Source organism: Pristiophorus japonicus, chromosome 2 (genome assembly GCF_044704955.1).
Source record: "Pristiophorus japonicus isolate sPriJap1 chromosome 2, sPriJap1.hap1, whole genome shotgun sequence".
Lineage (NCBI taxonomy): Eukaryota > Metazoa > Chordata > Chondrichthyes > Pristiophoridae > Pristiophorus > Pristiophorus japonicus.
Window position 1 is genome coordinate 7774884 of NC_091978.1, and position 23532 is coordinate 7798415.

General features: G+C 46.2%; 1 protein-coding gene across 1 annotated transcript in view; it reads left to right on the top strand.

The window, feature by feature from the left end:
* Positions 1 to 23532, top strand: part of LOC139228386 (dysferlin-like) — a 254499-nt gene that overhangs the window by 92402 nt on the left and 138565 nt on the right. The window contains exons 2-3 of the mRNA XM_070859520.1: positions 19589 to 19644; positions 21064 to 21155. Of these exons, the coding sequence (XP_070715621.1) occupies positions 19589 to 19644; positions 21064 to 21155 (148 nt within the window). The remainder of the gene's footprint in view (positions 1 to 19588; positions 19645 to 21063; positions 21156 to 23532) is intronic.

Genomic DNA, 23532 nt, shown 5'->3' on the forward strand with positions numbered 1-23532 from the left:
CACAGTTCAGTGTTTGCGAGTCTTAATTCGGAGTCCTGTGCGAGTCAGACTTAGTGACAGCTGAGTGAAGTTTTGCTGCTGGATATTCCTTTGAAAGAGTTCTGCAGCCGGTTTCCATGGTATGTTTGCAGTGTTGTGACGCTCCCCCTCCTGTGCCCAAATCGAAACGTCTATTGATTCGAGTCACGCAGCCCCCTTGGTTTCAGCCCCGCCCGACCTGTCTGTGCGATCTCCCGTTATCCCAACCAGTCCTCCTTGCCGAGGAGGCTGGACCTCCCTCACATGGACGTCTGCAAGGGGACTGGTTTGTTCCTCCAGGGGGTGGGGGATTCGGAGCCTGCTTTGATTCTCTCTGCTGCTGCTGGCATCCTCGGGATGCAGGAAGTGGTGAAGGAGGACGGGGGGGCGGGGGGAGTGGGTGGGGGCAGGGGGAGTCATTTCCCAGTAAAGTTGTTCTCTTCAACTTTGCTTCCATATATAGGTGCCTGTGACTCACACTTCCTCTTAAAGCAGGCAAGCGAAATCACAGAATAGAGCTGAATACTTTCACAGCGAAGTATTTCACTGCTGAGTATTTTGGAAATGCGGCGTTGTCGTTTTAATTTTGTGGCCGGGGGGGCCGGGGGGGGTCGGAGGGAGGGGGTTGGTCTCCCACACGATCGCTAAGGATCCCATTCTGCCGTTTTTCTACCCCATCCTCTTCCCCCTTCCCATGTTCCGTTTCATTTTCTCCCGCTTCCTCTCCTGGGATTTTTATTACACGTCGGGAAGGCCGAAGCAATTGTCCTCGGTCCCCGCCACAAACTACGGTTCCCTCGCCCCAACTCCTGTCCGAGGGCGAACCAGACTGTTCGCAACCTTCGTGCCGTGTTTGACCCCGAGACGAGCTTCCGACCACATAACCAAGACCGCCTATTTCCACCTCCTGAACATCGCCCGTCTCCGCCCTTGCCTCAGCTCATCCGCTGCGGAAGCCCTCATCCGTGTCTTTGTTGCCTCTAGACTTGACCATTCCAACGCACTCTTGGCTGGCCGCCCACATTCAACCCTACGTAAACTTGAAGTCATCCAAAACTCTGCTGCCTGTGTCCTAACTTGCACCTAGTCCCATTCACCCATCACCTTCCCCCCTCCCGTGGTCTCTGACCTACATTGGCTCCCAACCAGCAATGCCTCAAATTTAAAATTCTCATCCTCTTGTTCAAATCCCTCCATGGCCTCACCCCACTCCCCCCCCCCCCACCCCCCACCCCACTCCCTATTTATGTAACTTCCTCCAGCCTTACAAGCCTTCAAGATCGCTAGGCTCCTCCAATTCAGGTACTTTGCACATTCCCCATTTTCATCGCTCCACCATCGGTGGCCTTCTGTCGCCTGGGCCCTAAGCTCTGGAACTCCCTCCCTAAACCTTTCCGTCTCTCTACCTCTCTCTCCTCCTTTTAAGATGCTCCTTAAAACCTACCTCTTTGACCAAGCTCCTGATCTAATGTCTTATTTTGTGGCTCGGTGTCAAATTTTGTCTGATAACTCTCCTGTGAAGACCTTTGGTGCTTTACTATGTTAAAGGTGCTATATAAATGCCAGTTGTTGTTCGACACATTGACCACTATATCCTCCTCCAACACCTCTCCACCACCGTCCAGCTGGGTGGGACTGCACTCGCCTGGTTCCATTCTTATCCATCTAACCGTAGTCAGAGAATCTCCTGCAACAGCTTCTCTTCCCGCCCCCTGCATCGTTACCTCTGGTGTCCCCCAAGGATCTATCCTTGGCCCACTCCTATTTCTCATCAACATGTTGCCCCTTGGCGACATCATCCAGAAACACAGCATCAGTTTCCACATGTACACTGCTGACACCCAGCTCTACCTCACTCCCACTTCCCCCGAACCCTCCATGGTCTCTAAATTGTCAGACTGCTTGTCCGACATCCAGTTCTGGATGAGCAGAAATGTTCTCAAATTATATATTGGGAACACCGAGGCCATTGGCTTAAGTCTCCGCCACAAACTCCGTTCCCTAGCCACCGACTCCATCCCTCTCCCCAACTCCTGTCCGAAACTGGACCAGACTTTGACCCTGAAATGAGCTTTCGACTGCAGCATAACTAAGACCGCCTATTTCCACCTCCGTAACATCGCCCGTCTCCGCCCCTGCCTCAGCTCATCCGCTGCTGAAGCCCTCATCCATGCCTTTGTTATCTCTAGACTTGATTATTCCAGCGCACTCCTGGCTGGCCTCCCACATTCTAACCTCTGTAAACTAGAGGTGATCCGAAACTCGTCTGCCCGTGTCCTAACTCGCACCGAGTCCCGCTCACCCATCACCCCCTGTGCTCGCTGACTTACATTGGCTCCCGGTTAAGCAACGCCTCGATTTCAAAATTCTCATCCTTGTTTACAAATCTATCTTTGCAATCTCCTTCAGCTCCACAACCCCCTGAGATATCTGCGCTCCTCAAATTATGCCCTCTTGAACATCTCATTATAATCACTCAACCATCGGTGGCCGTGCCTTCAGCTGCTTGGGCTCCAAGCTCTGGAACTCCATCCCTAAACCTCTCCACCTCTCTACCTCTCTTTCCTCCTTTAAGATGCTTCTTAAAACCTACCTCTTTGACTAAGCTTTTGGTCATCTGCCGCAATTTATTCTTAATTACTGTCAAAATTTTGTCTTACAACATTCCTGTGAAGCACATTGGGATGTTTCACTACATTAAAGGTACTATTTAAATACAAGTTGTTGTTGCATGGTGATGAGGAGCGGGGAGCCCTGGCTGATTTCCCCTCTCCGTAAACTAGGAATGTGGAGGCTAAACTGTCCTGCCCTGAGATCAGCATATTCAGCTCAGGACAATAATCGAACCTGCCCCCTTCCTTTATAACTCCCCTGTCCCCAGCATCAGCGAGGGCTGAGAACCTCCAAATGTTTGAGAAAAAAAAATTAAGAAAGACTTGGATTTATATAGCGCCTTTCACAACCACCGGACGTCTCAAAGCTCTTTACAGCCAATGAAGTACTTTTGGAGTGTAGTCACTGTTGTACTTAAGGGAATGGCCCCAGAAATAGTGGATGCATTGGTGGTCATTTTCCAACATTCCATGGACTCTGGATCAGTTCTTATGGATTGGAGGGTAGCTAATGTAACCCCACTTTTGAAGAAAGGAGGGAGAGAAAACGGAATTATAGACCGGTTAGCCTGACATTGGTGGTGTGGAAAATGCTGGAATCAATTATTAAGGATGTAATAGGAGCGCATTTGGAAAGCAGTGACAGGATTGGTCCAATTCAGCATGGATTATGAAAGGAAAATCATGCGTGACAAATCTTTTGGAATTTTTTGAGGATGTAACTAGTAGAGTGGACAAGGGAGAACCAGTGGATGTGGTGTATTTGGACTTTCAAAAGGCTTTTGACAAGGTCCCACACAAGAGATTAGTGTTCAAAATTAAGACACATGGTATTGGGGGTAAAGTATTGACGTGGATAGAGAACTGGTTGGCAGATAGGAAGCAATGAACTGGAATAAACGGGTCCTTTTCAAAATGGCAGGCAGTGACTAGTGGGGTACCGCAAGGTTCACTACTGGTAGCCCAGCTATTTATGATATATATTAATGATTTACACAAAGGAATTGAATGTAACATCTCCAAGTTTGCAGATGACACTAAGCTGGGTGGCAGTGTGAGCTTTGAGGAGGATGCTAAGAGGCTGCAGGGGGACTTGGACAGGTTAAGTGTGTGGGCAAATGCATGGCAGTTGCAGTATAATGTGGATAAATGTGAGGTTATCCACTTTGGTGGCAAAAACAGGAAGGCAGAATATTATCTGAATCGTGACAGATTAGTAAAAGGGGAGGTGCAACGAGACCTGGGTGTGATGGTACATCAGTCATTGAAAGTTGGCATGTAGGTAGAGCAGGCAGTAAAAAAAGCAAATGGCATGTTGGCCTTCATATCGAGAGGATTTGAGTATAGGAGCAGGGAGGTCTTACTGCAGTTGTACAGGGCCTTGGTGAGATCACACCTTGAGTATTGTGTGCAGTTTTGTTCTCCTAATCTGAGGAAGGACATTCTTGTTTTGAGGGAGTGCAGCGAAGGTTCACCAGACTGATTCCCGGGATGATAGGACTGACATATGAGAAGAGACTGGATCAACTGGGCTTACATTCACTGGAATTTAGAAGAATGAGAGGGGATCTCATAGAAGCATATAACATTCTGACGGGACTGGACAGGTTAGATGCAGGAAGAATGTTCCTGATGTTGGGGAAGTCAAGAACCAGGGGTCACAGACTAAGGATAAGGGGTAAGCCATATAGGACTGAGATGAGGAGAAACTTTTTCACCCAGAGAGTTGTTAACCTGTGAAATTCTCTACCACAAAGAGTTGTTGATGCCAGTTCACTGGATATATTCAAGAGGGAGTTAGATATGGCTCTTACGGTGAAGGGGATCCAGGGGTATGGAGAGAAAGCAGGAAAGAGGTACTGAAGGAATGATCAGCCATGATCTTATTGAATGGCAGTGCAGGCTCGAAGGGCCGAAAGTCCTACTCCTGCACCTATTTTCTATGTTTCTATCCCTCTGCACAGCCGTTCCTCCAACACATATTAACATCAAAACCTGAAGTTTAATTTTTCTCCTGTAACATATAATAATCTATTGTACTTTACAAATTGATCATAAAATATTATCTTTAAATTCTTTTCTGAATAAAACGTCCAGAGAAAACATAAGAATATAAGAAATAGGAGCAGGAGTAGGCCATACGGCCCCTCGAGCCTGCTCCATCCATTTAATACGATCATGGCTGATCTGCTCATGGACTCAGCTCCACTTCCCTGCCCGCTCCCCATAACCTCTTATCCTCTTATCGGTTAAGAAACTGTCTATCTCTGTCTTAAATGATCTTTTAGTTTATATTTAAAATACGCGTTTAGGTTTATTCTCCTCCCCTTAAAAAACAGAGCATTCCTTCTTTGCACAATCACACATCTAGCCAAACTGAACATTACATTAATTGCCGCTCCGCTAGAGTCGGGCAGACTCTCCTGCAATCCCCATCTCAAAATTGAGTCCCACGGGATTCCCATTCTTGCTCTTTGGTCCTCACCCGGCAAGAAAACCTCACACAACTGTCGAACATTGTGCTTAAAATCCTTTAACTGCGGACATAACACCAGCAAATGGGACAGAGTCTCACCCCGCATCCCACACACTTGGCAAGTTGCCACCTCTACTCACCCAATCTTACATAAGACTATCATGGTAAAAATCCGGTTATGAGCCAATTTGAAATCCAGTTCAATCCACTCTGGACATTTAAAATTCACCCACACTCACTTCCAAATCCTGTTGAAGTCCAGCCGTGGGTATATATTCTGTCTAAACTCCTGACCAGCTGGTGTCTTAAATCTCCATTTTCTAACATCCAAGTATTTCTCACCAACTTTCAGGCTCAGTAAAATTCTTTCCACCTCCTCTCGGCCACTGACCGTCACTTCGAGTCCAACAGTCGTCAAGCAAAGCAACTTCCCTCACTGCAGTCCTCATGTATGGCCCGGATAATATCCCAAGCTCGTATCTCCTTATCCCGGCAGTGAACCACCACTGTGTTTTCTTTCCCAAACCTCCTGGGGTCCTGGCTCCAATCTTTCAGCCTTTTATCGTCCCTTCTCAAGACATTCTCTTCCCTGATTAAATTCATACCGGGAGCATTGTCCTCTGAGAGGCACGGCACTCCAGGCCCTTCAGCAGCCATCTGGATGATGATTACAGGCTAAAAAGTTTCCAAAATTTGAAGAAAAACACACCAATAACCCACTACCAACTTTTTACAAACTCACTCCAACTCCTGCAATAATCAGCAGTACCTGCTCACTCCTAGCTCCTCCCACCTAGAGAGTGTGACCCACTGAGCCTTGGCTGACACTGTTTAATAATGATAAGGGGCTGTATTAGGTCCTTCCTGCAGTTACTTATACTGGTGTATTCAAAACTCTGAATGGATAATCATTCAATGTGTCTGACACTGCACTGAATGCCCTCCTGTATGGCTCAGAGACATGGACCATGTATAGCAGACACCTCAAATCGCTGGAGAAATACCACCAACGATGTCTCTGCAAGATCCTACAAATCCCCTGGGAGGACAGACGCACCAACATTAGCGTCCTCGATCAGGCCAACATCCCCAGCATCGAAGCACTGACCATACTCAACCAGCTCCGTTGGACGGGCCACATTGTTCACATGCCCGACACGAGAGTCCCAAAGCAAGTGCTCTACTCGGAACTCCTACCCGCAAGGGAGCCCCAGGTGGACAGAGGAAACGTTTCAAGGACACCCTCAAAGCCTCCCTGATAAAGTGCAACATCCCCACTGACACCTGGGAGTCCCTGGCCAAAGACCGCCCTAAGTGGAGGAAGAGCATCCGGGAGGGCGCTGAGCACCTCGAGTCTCATCGCTGAGAGCATGCAGAAACCAAGCGCAGGCAGCGGAAGGAGTGTGCGGCAAACCAGTCCCACCCACCCTTTCCTCCAACCACTGTCTGTCCCACCTGTGACAGAGACTGTAATTCCTGTATTGGAATATTCAGTCACCTGAGAACTCACTTTTAGAACGGAAGCAAGACTTCCTCGATTCCGAGGGACTGCCTATGATGATGATGCACTGAAGTGTGTTTGTGTGCATGAAGTTGTGTGCATGCATGTTTCACTATGTAAGCCTGCATCTATGTATTGTGTGTGGGTATTTATACATATACAGGAAAGATGTGATTGCACGAGCGAGGGTACAGAGGAGATTTACGAGTATGTTGCCTGGACTGGAGAATTTTAGTTATGAGGAAAGATTGGATAGGCTGGGGTTGTTTTCTTTGGAACAAGGGAGGCTGAGTGGAGACCTGATTGAGGTGTATAAAATTATGAGGGGCCTAGATAGAGTCTATAGGAAGGACCTATTTCCCTTAGCTGTATGGCTCAACAAACAGGGGGTATATATTTAAAGTAATTGGGGGTAGGTTTAGAGGGGATTTGAGGGGAAATTTCTTCACCCAGAGGGTGGTGGGGGTGTGGAACTCACTGCCTGAAAGGGTGGTAGAGGCAGAAACCCTCACCACATTTTAAAAAGTACTTGGATGTGCACTTGAAGTGCCATAACCTGCAGGGCTAGGGGACGTAGAGCTGGAAAGTGGGATTCGGCTGGATAGCTTTGTCGGCCGGCGCGCACATGATGGGCTGAATGGCCTCCTTGTGTGCTGTAAATTTCTAGTGATTCTGTGTGTATTTGTGTGGGCATTCGCTCGACATTTGTGTGTGTGTCTCTGTCTGGGTTTAAAGCACACAATTACCCTGTGACTGCCGTTCCAGCGCACCCTACTGATTATTGTTCTCGGATTTCGTGCAGAATCTGTGCCACAGGGAACTCCCAGCAGAAAGGATTATCTCCAATACCTGATTCCTGTGGGAGGAGGGAATGAGGAGCAAACAAATGGGAAGGGAGTTGCGTGATAATCAGAAATTGTGCTTCAGGCATGGCAAGCAAAGGGAAAACAAAACTATGCAAAGTCATGAAATATGAAATGTGTGAGAAAAACAACATTAGAGCGAAAGGTTAGGGTTTGTGGCCCAAATAAACGTTCTTCCTACAAACACACGGAGTATAAGAAAGAAAGACTTGCATCTATATAGCGCCTTTCACGACCACCGGACGTCTCAAAGCACTCTACAGCCAATGAATTACTTTTGAAGTGTAGTCACTGTTGTAATGTGGGAAACGCGGCAGCCAATTTGCACACAGCAAGCTCCCACAAACTGTGATGTGATAATCTGTTTTAGTGATAACTATTGGCCCAGGACACCGGGGATAACTCCCCCTGCTCTTCTTCGAAATAGTGCCATGAAATCTTTTACGTCCACCTGAGAGAGCAGACGGGGCCTCGTCCTAAAGACGGCACCTCCGACAGTGCAGCGCTCCCTCAGCAGTGCACTGCACTGGGATTGTCGGCCTGGATATATGGGCTTAAGTCTCTGGAGCGGGACTTGAACCCACAACCTTCTGACTCAGAGGCGAGTGTGTTACCCACTGAGTCACAGCGGTAACAAATTAAATGAATTTCAGGCACAAATTCAACTGGGAGGATACAACATGAGAGCCATTACTGAGTTGTGGCTGTAAGACGGCCAGGATGGGCAACTGAATAGATCTGGTTATAAGGTTTACAGGAAGGATAGGGAAAATGGTAGAGTGGGGGGGGAAGTAGCCTTAGTGATCAAGAATGAAGTTACTTCATTGATATGAGTCGATATAACGAGAGGTAAATGGGCAGTGGAGACGTTATGAGTAGAATTACGAAACAGGAAAGGATTTAAGACTGTTGTGGGAGTCGTGTATAGGCAGCTGTGAAATGGCAGAATGTTTAACTGCAGATATTCGACAAGCGTGTAGTAAACACAAAGTGGTTTTAATGGGGATATTTAACTTCCATATAGATTGGGATAACCACAACAACTTGTATTTATATAGCACCTTTAATGTAGTGAAACATCCCAAGGCGCTTCACAGGAGTATTATGAGACAAAAAAATTTGACACCGAGCCACGTAAGAAGAAATTAAGCAATGAGCTCATGTCAGACAGGTAGCGAACATCTTGAGTGCGTTCAGGACAGTTTTCTGCAACAATAATGTTTTAGAACCAACAAGGGGGCAGGCCAAATTGGATTTAGTAGTTTAACACCATGTTTGGAAGGTTCTGTTTGAGAGCGAAGGTATCCTCTTCGAAACAAAAAACAAGTGGTTAAGCTTGATTTGTAAATATGGCAAAATAAGTCCATATCTTTTGTTATGTATAACCATGCAAGTTATATATGATGATTGTTTTGTTATAATTACTTCTTCAATAAGGAGGGAGAAGTGCAATATATATAGCTCCACCTGTGGACTACTGTGGCACTGCAGCCAGTGCAATGTACAAATAAAAAGGGAACAGGTCACCTGACGAGAGTTCCGGAGTGTTTTGCCATCTTAAGGCTGTGTGTGTGTTTGTGAGTTGTACTGAAGATATAACAGTAATGAGCAATGAGCCAGATTTAGTTAACAGCCTAACTGTGCGTGAACATTTATCCAATAGCGATCATAACATGATCGAGTTGAACGTTGTGTTATGAAAGGGAGAAATGCCAAAAGATTCTAGACTTGCATGAGGCCGACTTCAACAGGATGAGACAGAGAATGTCCACAGGAACAAATCTGCTAATGGGCCAATCGATCAGTGGGCGCTGTTCAAAAAATAATTTACTGTGACGCAAAACCAGTTTAGACCCCTGAGGGACAAGAGCTCCACTTGCCAACAAAAACAGCCATGGACGACTAAAGTGGTATGGTACAGTGTAAACTAAAAGATAAAATGTACAAGATTGCAAACAATAGCACAGATCCTGATGAATGGGAATGATACAAAGAACAGGAAAGGGTGGCAAAATGGATAATAAGGGCCACAAAAAGAGAATATGAAAAGGAACTTGCAAGGGATTACAAAATCAACACACAATACTTTTACAATTATATTTGGAAAAAGAGGAAAGTGGGCCCCTTAACAACTGATAACAGTGGTATTATTAATGAAAATAAGGAAATGGTGAACATATTAAATCTTCTTAGGCAGTCCCTCGGAGTCGAGGATGACTTGCTTCCGCACGAATATGAGTTCTCAGGTGACTGTACAGTCCAATGCGGGACCTACAGTCTCTGTCACAGGTGGGACAGACAGTGATTGGAGGAAAGGATGGGTGGGGAGTCTGGTTTGCCGCACGCTCCTTCCGCTATTTACGCTTGGCTTCCACGTGCTCCCGGCGAAGTGAGTCGAAATGTTCGCCGCCTTCCCAGATGCTTATCCTCCATTTTGAGCAGTCTTGGGCCAGGGATTCCCAGATGTTGGTGGGAATGTTGCACCTTATTAGCAAGGCCAAGAAGGTGTCCTTGAAGCATTTCCTCTGCCCACCTGGGGCTCGCTTGCCGTGTCGGAGCTCTGAGTAGAGTGCTTGTATTGGGAGTCCAGTATCGGGGATACGGTCGATGTGGCTTGTCCAGCGGAGCTGGTCGAGTGTGGTCAGTGCTTCGATGCTGGGGATGTTGCCCTGAGCGAGAACACTGACGTTGGTGCGTCTGTCCTGCCAATGGATTTGCAGGATCTTGCGGAGGCAGCGCTGGTGGTATTTCTCCAGTGCTTTGAGGTGCCTGCTGTACATAGTCCATGTGTCTGAGGCATATAGGAGGGCGGGTATCACCACTGCTCTGTAGACCATGAGCTTGGTGCTGGGTTTGAGGTCCTGTTCTTCAAACACTCTCTTCCTCAGGTGACCGAAGGCTGCACTGGCGCACTGAAGGCGGTGTTGAACTTCGCCACCGACGTCTGCCTTTCTTGACAATAGGTTAACGAGGTATGGAAGGTTGTGAGGCGCAGGCTGAATAGGGCTTTCTGAGCAAGGTCTTTGAGTGCTCCAGCGTTGATTTTCCTGTGGCATAATTTCTGTTGCCGTCGCTGTTTTGAGGCTACATTGATGGACATCACCAAATGGATTAGGCGGTGGTCTGTCCAACAGTCGTCAGCTCCTGTCGTGGCGCATGTTACGCTCACAATAAAGTGATACAACTGAGTACTATAGACAGTGAGTAAGTGTGATCTTAGCTCCTTTAATTAAACTCCAGAGTATTGGTACAGTGTGGGAGGCCTGCTTATATATAGCGTTCCCAAGGGATGCTGGGATCCCTTGGGACTCCAACAGGTAGGCTCTCTGTTGGTGGGATGATACAGATTGCCTAGGGTTACATACATAACATCACTCCCTCCCAAAGTCAATAGTACACTTATTTACAGGGTGAGACGATCTGGGGCTTTTCGCTCCCTTGTCGATCGTCTCGGTACAAGTGCAGATGTGGGTGAGTTGGTTGGTTCTTCCTGGGCTGCTGGGGATGGTGAGTTCAGCTTCGTGGTCAACTGTGATGTCGGTTGCCACTTGTGTGTGTGTTGGAGGGTCGAAGTTGGTGGTGTCCTCTTTGGGTTTCTCATGGCTGTTTGTGAATCGCAATTTGGTTTGGTCCAAATGCTTTCTGCACGTTAGTCCATTGGCCAGTTTGACCTGAAACACCCTACTCCCTTCTTTGGAAACGACTGTGCCAGCAAGCCATTTGGGACCATGTCCATAGTTGAGTACAAATACAGGGTCATTGACTGGACCCAAGACAACTGGAGAGCAGGTTCCGCTGCGTGGGCCTAGTACATACACACATGCTTACTCCTCTTGTCCTCGCTCCCTGGGTTTCATAGAACGCAGTGTAGGACTCAAGACCTCGCTATTGGTCCATGCTGCGTCTTCCCTGGGCCTCGACCTCACTCCTGGGTCCCGAACTCACTCCTGGGTCCCGACCTCGCTCCTGGATCCCGACCTCGCTCCTCTCCGCCCCTGGGTCCCGACCTCGCTCCTCTCCTGGGTCCCGACCTCGCTCCTGGGTCCTGACCTCGCTCCTGGGTCCCGACCTCGTTACGGACTACCAAGGGACAGAAAACGCTAGTGGGAGTTGTGTGCAGACCACCAAACAGTAGTAGTAATGTTGGGGACAGCATCAAACAAGAAATTAGGGATGCATGCAATAAAGGTACAGCAGTTATCATGGGTGACTTTAATCTACATATTGATTGGACTAGCCAAACTGGGAGCAATGCGGTGGAGGAGGATTTCCTGGAGTGTATTAGGGATGGTTTTCTGGACCAATATGTCGAGGAACCAACTAGGGAGCTGGCCATCCTAGACTGGGTGATGTGTAATGAGAAAGGACTAATTAGCAATCTTGTTGTGCGAGGCCCCTTGGGGAAGAGTGACCATAATATGGTAGAATTCTTTATTAAGATGGAGAATGACACAGTTAATTCAGAAACTAGGGCCCTGAACTAAAGGAAAGGTAACTTCGATGGTTTGAGGCGTGAATTTGCTAGAATAAACTGGCAAATAATACTTAAAGGGTTGACAGTGGATAGGCAATGGCAAACATTTAAAGATCACATGGATGAACTTCAACAATTGTACATCCCTGTCTGGAGTAAAAATAAAATGGGGAAGGTGGCTCAACTGTAGTTAACAAGGGACATTAAGGATAGTGTTAAATCCAAGGAAGAGGCATATAAATTGGCCAGAAAAAGCAACAAAACTGAGGACTGGGAGAAATTTAGAATTCAGCAGAGGAGGACAAAGGGTTTAATTAAGAGGGGGAAAATAGAGTACGAGAAGAAGCTTGCCCGGGAACATAAAACCTGACTGCAAAAGCTTCTATTGATATGTGAAGAGAAAAAGATTAGTGAAGACAAATGTAGATCCCTTGCAGTCAGATTCAGGTGAATTTATAATGGGGAACAAAGAAATGGCAGACCAATTGAACAAATACTTTGGTTCTGTCTTCACGAAGGAAGACACAAATAACCTTCCGGAAGTACTAGGGGACCGAGTGTCTAGTGAGAAGGAGGAACTGAAGGATATCCTTATTAGGCGGTAAATTGTGTTAGGAAAATTGATGGGATTGAAGGCTGATAAATCCCTGGGGCCTGATAGTCTGCATCCCTTGATGCATTGGTGATCATTTTCCAACAGTCTATCGACTCTGGATCAGTTCCTATGGACTGGAGGGTAGTTAATGTAACACCACTTTTTAAAAAGGGAGGGAGAGAGAAAGCGGGTAATTATAGACCGGTTAGCCTGACATCAGTAGTGGCGAAAATGTTGGAATCAATTTTTAAGGATGAAATAGCAGCGCATTTGGAAAGCAGTGACAGGATCGGTCCAAGTCAGCATGGATTTATGAAACGGAAATCATGCTTGACAAATCTTCTGGAATTTTTTGATGATGTAACTAGTAGAGTGGACAAGGGAGAACCAGTGGATGTGGTGTATTTGGACTTTCAAAAGGCTTTTTGACAAGGTCCCACACAAGAGATTGGTGTGCAAAATTAAAGCACATGGTATTGGGGGTAATGTACTGATGTGGATAGAGAACTGGTTGGCAGACAGGAAGCAGAGAGTCGGGATAAACGGGTCCTTTTCAAAATGGCAGGCAGTGACTAGTGGAGTACCGCAGGGCTCAGTGCTGGGACCCCAGCTCTTTACAATATACATCAATGATTTGGATGTTGGAATTGAGTGTAATATCTCCAAGTTTGCAGATGACACTAAACTGGGTGGCAGTGTGAGCTGTGAGGGGGATGCTAAGAGGCTGCAGGGTGACTTGGACAGGTTAGGTGAGTGGGCAAATGCATGGCAGATGCAGTATAATGTGGATAAATGGGAGATTATCTACTTTGAGGGCAAAAACGCGAAGACAGAATATTATCTGAATGGCGGCAGATTAAAAAAAAGGGAGGTGCAATAAGACCTGGGTGTCATGGTTCATCAGTCATTGAAAGTTGGCATACAGGTACAGCAGATGGTGAGGAAGGCAAATGGTATGTTGGCCTTCATAGCTAGGGGATTTGAGTGTTGGAGCAGGGAGGTCTTACTGCAGTTGTACAGGGCCTTGGTGAGGCCTCACCTGGAATATTGTGTTCAGTTTTGATCTCCTAATCTGAGGAAGGACGTTCTTGCTATTGAGGGAGTGTAGCGAAGGTTCACCAGACTGATTCCCGGGATGGCAGGACTGACATATGAGGAGAGACTGGATCGACTGGGCCTGTATTCACTGGAGTTTAGAAGGATGAGAGGGGATCTCATAGAAACATATAGGATTCTGATGGGACTGGACAGGTTAGATGCGGATAGAATGTTCCCGATGTTGGGGAAGTCCAGAACCAGGGGACACAGTCTTAGGATAAGGGGTAGGCCATTTAGGACTGAGATGAGGAGAAACTTCTTCACTCAGAGAGTTATTAACCTGTGGAATTCCCTGCCGCAGAGAGTTGTTGATGCCAGTTCATTGGATATATTCAAGAGGGAGTTAGATATGGCCCTTACGGCTAAGGGGATCCAGGGGTATGGAGAGAAAGCAGAAAAGGGATACTGAGGGAATGATCAGCCATGATCTTATTGAATGGTGGTGCAGGCTCGAAGGGCCGAATGGCCTACTCCTGCACCTATTTTCTATGTTTCTATGTTTCTCTCCACCCCTGGGTCCCGACTTTGCTCCTGAGTCCTGACTTCACTCCTCTCTGCTCTTGGATCTCGGCCTTGTTCTGCTCCTGGGTCGGGACCTCGCTCCTCTCTGCTCCTTTACTTTACATCAGTATTTACAGTAGCGGAAGAGGATAGTGTGCCGTATGCTCCAAGTAAACTAATTCTGAATCAGGTACGGGGACTCACCATAATTAATGTAAACAAATCAACAGTAATTAAGAAAATAATGGCACTACAGAGTGACAAATCCCCAAATGGTTTCCAACCCCGGGTTTTAAAGTAAGTCGGTGAGATCATTGCAGATGCCGTAACTATGATCTTCCAAAGTTACTTGATTCACGAACCGTTCCTTTGGATTAAAAAATTGCCAATGTCACTCCACTATTTAAGAATGGCGAGAGAGGGAAACCAGGAAATTCTTGACCAGTCAGCCTAACATCTGTTGTCAGGGAATAACTCAAGTTAATTAAGGACAAAGTGACTGAACGGCTTGGAAATTCTCAGTTGACCAGACCGAGCCAGCACGGATTTGTAAAGGTCGGTAATGCCTGACAAACCTGATTGAATTTTTTGAGGAGGTGACTAAAGTAGTGGAGAGGGGAATGTCTACGGATGTTATTTATGTGGACTTCCAGAAGGCATTCGATAAAGTCCCTCATAACCAACTGTTAGCTAAAGTTCAAGCTCATGGAATTTTGGGCAGTTATTGAGCTGGTTCAGTCATTGGCTGAGTGACAGGAGACAGTGAGTATGTATACTCTGATTGGCTACATGTGATCAGTGGGGTCCTGCAAGGATCTGTGTTGGGGCCTCAGCTATTCACCGTATCTATTAACAACTTCGATGATGATTTAGAGCTACATATCTAAGTTTACCGATGACACATCGTCAGCTGCGTAGACAGAAGTCATTACAAAGAGATATTAATAGATTAAGTGAATGGGCAGGCAAAGCTGTGGCAAATGGATTTCAATATTCAATATAGGCAAGTGTGAGGTCATCCACTTTGAACCTAAAAAGGATAGATCAGACTACTTTCTAAGTGGTGAAAGTTAGAAGCAGTGGAGATCCAAAGAGACTTAAGGATCCATGTACAGATCATTAAAATGCCATGAATAGGTACAGAAAATAATGAAAAAGGTCAATGGAATGCTGACCTTCATATCTAGAGGACTAGAATACAAAGCGGGTAGAAGTTATGCTGCAGCCGTACAAAACCCTGGTTAGATCACACCTGGAGCACTGTGAGCAGTTCTGGGCCCCACACCTTAGGTTGGAAACCAGTAACTAGTGGGGTGCCGCAGGGATCAGTGCTGGGACCCCAACTATTTACAATCTATATTAACGACTTGGAAGAAGGGACCGAGTGTAACGTAGCCAAGTTTGCTGACGATACAAAAATGGGAGGAAAAGCAATGTGTGAGGAGAACACAAAAAATCTGCAAAAGGACATAGACAGGCTAAGTGAGTTGGCAAAAATTTGGCAGATGGAGTATAATGTTGGAAAGTGTGAGGTCATGCACTTTGGCAGAAAAAAAATCAAAGCGCAAGTTATTATTTAAATGGAGAAAGATTGCAAAGTGCCGCAGTACAGCGGGACCTAGGGGTACTTGTGTATGAAATGTAAAAGGATAGTATGCAGGTACAGTAAGTGATCAGGAAAGCCAATGGTATATTGGCCTTAATTGCAAAGGGAATGGAGTATAAAAGCAGGGAAGTCTTACTACAGCTATATAAGGTATTAGTGAGGCCACACCTGGAATATTGCATGCAATTTTGGTTTCCATATTTACGAAAGGATATACTTGCTTTGGAGGCAGTTCAGAGAAGGTTCACTAGGTTGATTCCGGAGATGAGGGGGTTGACTTATGAGGAAAAGTTGAGGAGGTTGGGCCTCTACTCATTGGAATTCAGAAGAATGAGAGGTGATCTTATCGAAACGTATAAGATTATGAGGGGGCTTGACAAGGTGGATGCAGAGAGGATGTTTCCACTGATGGTGGAGACTAGAACTAGAGGGCATGATCTTAGAATAAGGGGCCGCCCATTTAAAACTGATATGAGGCGAAATTTGTTCTCTGAGGGTTGTAAATCTGTGGAATTCGCTGCCTCATAGAGCTGTGGAAGCCGGGACATTGAATAGATTTAAGACAGAAAGAAACAGTTTCTTAAACGATAAGGGGTTATGGGGAGCAGGCAGGGAAGTGGAGCTGAGTCCATGATCGGATCAGCCATGATCGTATTGAATGGCGGAGCAGGTTCGAGAGGCCGTATGGCCGACACCTGCTCCTATTTCTTATGTTCTTATGTTATATTGGCCTTGGAGGGAGTGCAGTGTAGGTTTACTGGAATGATACCCAGATATCAAGGGCTAAGTTAAGAGGATAGACTACACAAACTAGCGTTGTATTCCCTGGAATTTTGAAGCTTCAGGGTTTTTCAAGATATTAAGGGGAACTGATAGGGTAGATAGAGAGAAACTATTTCTACTGGTTGAGGATTCTAGGACTAGCGGGCATAGTCTAAAAATTAGAGCCCGGCCTTTCAGGAGTGAAGTTAGGAAACACGTCTACATGAAAATGGTAGCAGAAGTTTGGAATTCTCTTCCACAAACGGTAATTGATACTAGGTCAATGGTTAATTTAAAATTTGAGATTGATAGCTTTTTGTTAACCAAAGGCATGGGCCAAAGGCGGGTAGATGGAGTTAGGTGGCAGATCAGCCACGATCTCATTGAATGACGGAACAGGCTCGAGGGGCTGAATGGCCTCCTCCTGGTCTGATGTTCCTGTGTATCAATCAGACTTGCTGTAAGAATATAAGAAATAGGAGTAGGAGTAGACCATACTCCCCCTCGAGCCTGCTCCGCCATTCAATAATATTATGGCTGATCTTCTACATTAACTCCACTTTCCTGCCCGATCCCCATATCCCTTGATTCCCCTAGAATACCAAAAATCTATCGATCTCAGCCTTGAATATACTCATCGACTGAGCATGCACAGCCCTCTGGGGTATTCCAAAGATTCACAACCCTCTGAGTGAAGAAATTTCTCCTCATCTCAGTATTAAATGGCCGACCCCTTATCCTGAGACTGTGATCCCTGGTTCTAGACTCCCCAGCCAGGGGGAAACAACCTCCCTGCATCTACCCTGTCAATCCCCTTCAGAATCTTACACGTTTCAATGAGATCGCCTCTCATTCTTCTAAACTCCAGAGAGTACAGGCCCAATCTGCTCAACCTCTCCTCATAGGACAACCCACGCATCCCAGGAATCAATCTAGTTAAGGATTCTTTACCTGAAGTTAATTCCTATTGCTCATAACAAGGAACACAAGGGATTAGTGTACAGGGGACACTGGGAATGGAAATTAGTGTACAGGGATCCAGCTGGGTACAGGGATTAGTGTACAGGGACACAGATGAACAGTAAAACTATTCTCCTGGATTTTTATTAGTTTAAAGGTGCTACTTAAATGCAAGTTGTTTTGTGATTGTCTGTTCGTGACCTTTATCCAGGAAATCATCTGAACTCCTGCTGAAGTTCAAGCAGGAGATCAGGAGAACCCCGGGAATTGGTGCTCACCATTTTCTTTTCCCGCCTCCTGCTTTCTGGGCTTCCGCGTTCATCTTAACTGGTCATTGATCTTAGCGTTGTTTGTGGGATCTTTCTATGCCCATATTTGTCAACCGAAAAGTGACGACGCGTTAAAAGTACTTAGTTGACTGTGAAGCATTTTGGGATGTCCCGCGGATGTGAAAGGTGCTATATACATGTTATTTTTCTTTATTTAGATTTAACAAAAATTGACCTTGGGTGAGAAGGGGAGAGAAGGAATAAGAGAGCAGGGTGACAAGAGGTAATGAGAGTGGGAGGAGGCTCGTGTGGAGCTTAGAAACCGGCACAGACCAGGTTGGCTCAATGGCCTGTTTCTGTGCTTTACATTCTATGTAATAAATCATAGAATCATGTAGCATAGAAGGAGGCCATTTGGCCCATCGTGCCTGTGCCGGCTCTTTGAAAGAGCGATCGAATTAGTCCCACTCCCCCTGCTCTTTCCCCATAGCCCTGCAAAATTTTTCTTTTCAAGTATTTACCCAATTCACTTTTGAAAGTTTCTATGAAATCTGCTCCCACCGCCCTTTCAGGCAGCACATTCCAGATCATAACCACTCGCTGTGTATAAAAAAATTCTCTTCATCTTCCCTCCGGCATTTTTGCCAGTGTAATGTATGCACCTGTGAGTATGCTCAGAAGTTTGTTACATCTGAGCCAGGGTGCCCCTGGAGATGGAGCACGTGGTGTCCACCGGTACGCTCGCGGCCTTCCGCGAGAGCTGGGCGCCGGAGGGACTGGAGTGTATCATCACCCCCGGCAACCCAATGTTGACTTGATTTAATGTCCAAAATTTAATTTGTTTATTGTGTCGGTTTTAGTGGCCCCCCTTTTAACCAGGGGGCACTTGTATAATTTGTGTTCTTAGTGCCCGCCCCCAAAAAAACAAGGGGACACTTGAAAAGTTTTTGGAGTGTGCCCCCACCCTTTAATCAGGGGGCACTTGATTATTAGTTTACAACAAAAATAGTTGTAGAGCCGTTGCATTGTGAGTGGTTTAGCCAGTCACGTGATGTTCACAAGACTCAATAAAACCCCAGCCAGTTGAGCCAAAATTCTTACAGGTCTTGATAGTGTAGATGCAGGGAGGATGTTTCCTTTGGCTGAGGAGACTAGCACCAGGGATCACAGTCTCAGAATAAGGGGTCGGCCAGTTAGGACTGAGATGAGGAGAAATTTCATCGCTCAGAGGGTGGTGAATCTCTGGAATTGTCTACCCCCAATGGGCTGTGGAGGCTCAGTCTTTGAGTATATTTAAGACAGAGATCGATAGATTTTTGGATGTTAAGGGAATCAAGGGATATGGGGATAGTGCAGGAAAGTGGAGTTGAGGTAGAAGATCAGCCATGATCTTATTGAATGGCGGAGCAGGCTCGAGGGGCCAAATGGCCTACTCCTGCTCCTAATTCTTACGTTACACGATGAGGTTTGCAGTTGTGAGCCTAGTGGATGAACTGGTAATGTGTAGTGTGATTGTTAAACCTTTGTTAATAAACAAACTAGTTCTTAATAGCGATATGTTGCTATGAATTCTTAAGCAAAGAACGCATGAAGCAAATACATTACAATTTCCAGCCAATTTCTTTAAATCTGTGTCCTCTGGTTACTGACCCTCCTGCCACTGGAAACAGTTTTTCCTTATTTACTCTATTAAAGCCCTTCATGGTTTTGAACATCGCTATTAAATCTCCTCTCAACCTTCTCTGCTCTAAGGAGGACAACCCCAGCTTCTCCCGTCTATCCACATAACTGAAGAAACTAATTTCTCTTGTGTTCTGTGCTCGAGCTGAAAGACTCATATTTTTCCATTTCAGGGGTAAAGAAGAAGACCAAAGTGATTAAGAATAACTTAAACCCTGTGTGGAATGAGGTAAGAAAGCTGTAAATATTCTGCTCTCCTCCAGGCTTAGTGAAGACTCTGGTCAAGCTACAGGCATAGAACCATACTGCATAGAATGAGGCTATTTTTAATAGCTATTTATTCGTTTACAGAATGTGGGCATCGCTGGCAAGGCCAGCATTTATTGCCCATCCCTCATTGCCCTTGAGAAGGTGGTGGTGAGCCGCCTTCTTGAGCCGCTGCAGTCCGTGTGGTGAAGGTGCTCCCACAGTGCTGACTTTGTCACAGTGGTTTGGTACAACCGAGTGGCCTGCTTGGGCCATTTTAGAGGTAAATCAAGAGCCAACCACCTTGCTGTGGGTCTGGAGTCACATATAGGCCAGACCGGGTAAGGGCAGCAGATTTCCGTCCCTAAAGGACAACCAGATGGGTTTTTTTACAATAATCCAGTAGTTGTGTGGTCACCATTATTTATACTAGATTTTGTTTTTTAAATCCCAGTTTTATTTATTTAACTGAATTTAAATTCCCCAGCTGCCGTGGTGGGATTTTAACTCACGTCTCCAGATCATTAGTCCAGGCCTCTGGATTAACTAGCCCAGTCACATAACCACTATGTTACTGTACCCATGCCTGTGCCAATTGTGGTCGAGTTCATCCAATTAGTCCCATTCCCCCTGCTCTTTCCGCACAGCCCTGCAAATTTATCCTTTTTCAACTATTTATCCAATCCCCTTTTGAAAGTTAGGATTCAATCTGCTTCCATCTCCTCTCTGGTTCTTTTGTCAATGATCTTAAAACATTGAAAACATAGACATAGAAAATAAGTGCAGGAGCAGGCCATTCGGCCCTTCGAGCCTGCACCGCCATTCAATGAGTTCATGGCTGAACATGTAACTTCAGTACCCCATTCCTGCTTTCTCGCCATACCCCTTGATCCCCCGAGTAGTAAGGACTACATCTAACTCCTTTTATTAACATTTAATTTAAGATAATTTCATTTTAAGAATATTAAGTCAGGTTATCAAGAAAAATGGTTTGAGAGAGGAACCATAAGGCGGATACTTAGGGGCAGAGATTTAAAGTAATTGTGGGGAGGTTTAGAGGGGATTTGTGGAGAACTTTCTTCACCCAGAGGGTGGTGGGGGTCTGGAACTCACTGCCTGAAAGGGTGGTAGTTGGATGTGCACTTGAAGTGCCGTAACCTACAGGGCTACGGACCCAGAGCTGGAAAGTGGGATTAGGCTGGGATAGCTCTTGGTCGGCCGGCGTGGACATGCACTGCTGCAAAACCGGACCCAAGGATCGCTGCGGGGCGCTGGAGGCTGAGCGCCCGTCCAGAACACCTCACCGCCGCCATTGCCGCCTCTCCGGGGCGAGAAACGGAGCGGGAAGGAGCCGAATATCTGCCCCATCATGCCTCTAATCACGGTTGTTTGTCGCACACAGGGGTTTGAATGGGATTTGAAAGGAGCTCCGCTGGATGCAAGCTCTGAGATCCATATTATCGTTAAGGACCATGAGACAATGGGAAGGAACAGGTAGGGCGTCTCACAGGCCACCTGTGGCTTTTTAAAGCTGTCTCAGTATTTTGAGCATTATGTCTGTGCGCGTGTGCGGTATGTCGCTTTGAACTACCTGCGACAGAGAGCAGCCCAGTGAAACAACATGACAATTTTTGTCATTCATTTTGGAATGTGGGCATCACTGACATTTCTTGCCCATCCCTAATCGCCCCTTGAGAAGGTGGTGATGAGCCGCCTTCTTGAACCACTGCAGTCCGTGTGGTGAAGGTGCTCCCACAGTGCTGTTAGGGAGGGAGTTCCAGGATTTTGATCCAGTGACGATGAAGGAATGGCCAATATATTTCCAAGTCAGGATGGTGTGTGACTTGGAGGGGAATGTGCAGGTTATATATGCAGACTATAGATATACTCTCTGTGTAGTCACTGTATAGTTGCATAAGATGGCGACTTGTTACCTGATGTGCTATCAATAAGATTTACACTGTGTATATACTATGCTGGCACCACTAGAGGGTGCAACTGGTGGAGACCGGGGTTTACTGCCCCTGTGGCAGAGGCTCTGGTGGAAGACTTGAGGGTCACCTGCATAGGTGTGCAGGGCCCAGTAAAAAAGGCTGCCCACCATGCTTGTGCCTCACTCTGGAGTTACGAATAAAGGACCAAGGTCACCACAGTTTGAGTTCAACACATTGCCTCGTGGAGTCATTCATAAGTGCGTTACAGACATAACAGAGGTGATGGTGTTCCCATGCGCCTGCTGCCCTTGTACTTCTTGATTATCTATCGGATGAGATGTTAAACCGAGGTCGCGTCTACTCTCTCAGTTGGATGCAAAAGATCCCATGGCACTGTTTCATAGAAACATAGAAATTTACAGTGTAGAAGGAGTCCATTTCGGCCCATCGTGTCCATGCCGGCTGACAAAGAGCCGCACGGCCCTCGGTCAGCAGCCCTGAAGGTTACATATAAACCTATGAACAATGACAGAAAGGCAAAGAGCCCAACCAGTCTCCCTCACACAACTGCGACACCTTTTATATTAAAAACATCTATATTCCACCCCAACCGGAGCCATGTGATCTCCTGGGAGAGGCAAAAACCAGATAAAAATCCAGGCCAATTGAGGGAGAAAAAATCTGGGAAAATTCCTCTCCAACCCATCCAGGCGATCAAAACTAGTCCAAGAGATCACCCTGGCCGTATTCGATCCCTGCAGTACTTGCCATTATATCTGCGCTGGCCAACAAAAGGTTATCCCGTCTAATCCCAATTACCAGCCCTAGGTCCGTAACCCTGCAGATTACTGCACTTTAAGTGCCCATCCAACCATCTCTTAAAAGTGGTGAGGGTTTCTGCATCCACCACTTTTCCAGGCAGTGAGTTGCAGATCTCCACAACCCTCTACATAAAGAAGTCCCCCCCTCAAATCCCTCTAAACCTTCCACCAACCACCTTAAAACTATGCCCCCTCGTAATAGACCCCTCCACCAATGGAAATAGGCCCCTGCTATCCACTATATCCAGGCTCCTCAATATTTTGTACACCTCAATGAGGTCCCCTCTCAACCTCCTTTGAAAACAAACCCAGCCTATCCAATTTGTCCTCATAACATTCCAGGCAGCATCCTAGTAAATCTCCTCTGCACCCTCTCTAGTGCAATCACGTCCTTCCTATAATACGGCGACCAGAACTGCACGCAGTACTCCAGCTGTGGCCGAACCAAAGTATTATACAATTTAAGCATAACCTCCCTGCTCTTATATTCTATGCCTTGGCCAATAAAGGCAAGCATTCCGTATGCCTTCTTAACCACCTTATCCACCTGGCCTGCAATTTTCAGCGATCTGTGGACAAGCACTCCAAGGTCCCTTTGTTCATCTACACTATTAAGTGGCCTACCGCTTAATGTGTATACCCTTTCCTTATTAGCCCTCCCAAAGTGCATTACCACACATTTCTCTGAATTAAATTCTATTGGCCGCTGTTCTGCCCACCTGACCAGTAGATTGATATCCTCCGACATTCCTCTTCATTATCAACTACACAGCTAATTTTAGTGTCATCTGCAAACTTCTTAATCAACCTCCCTATATTGAAATCTAAACCATTGATATATACCACAAAAAGCAAGGGACCCAGTACTGAGCCCTGAGGAACTACACTGGAAACATCCTTCCAGTCACAAAAACATCCATCAACCATTACCCTTTGCTTCCTACCTCCAAGCCAATTTTGGATCCAACTTGCCACTTTGACCTGGATCCCATGGGCTTTAACCTTCATGACCAGTCTACCATGTGGAACCCTATCAAAAGCTTTGCTAAAGTCCATATACACTACATCATACGCACTACTCTCATCAGTCCTCTTGGTTACCTTCTGAAAAAATTA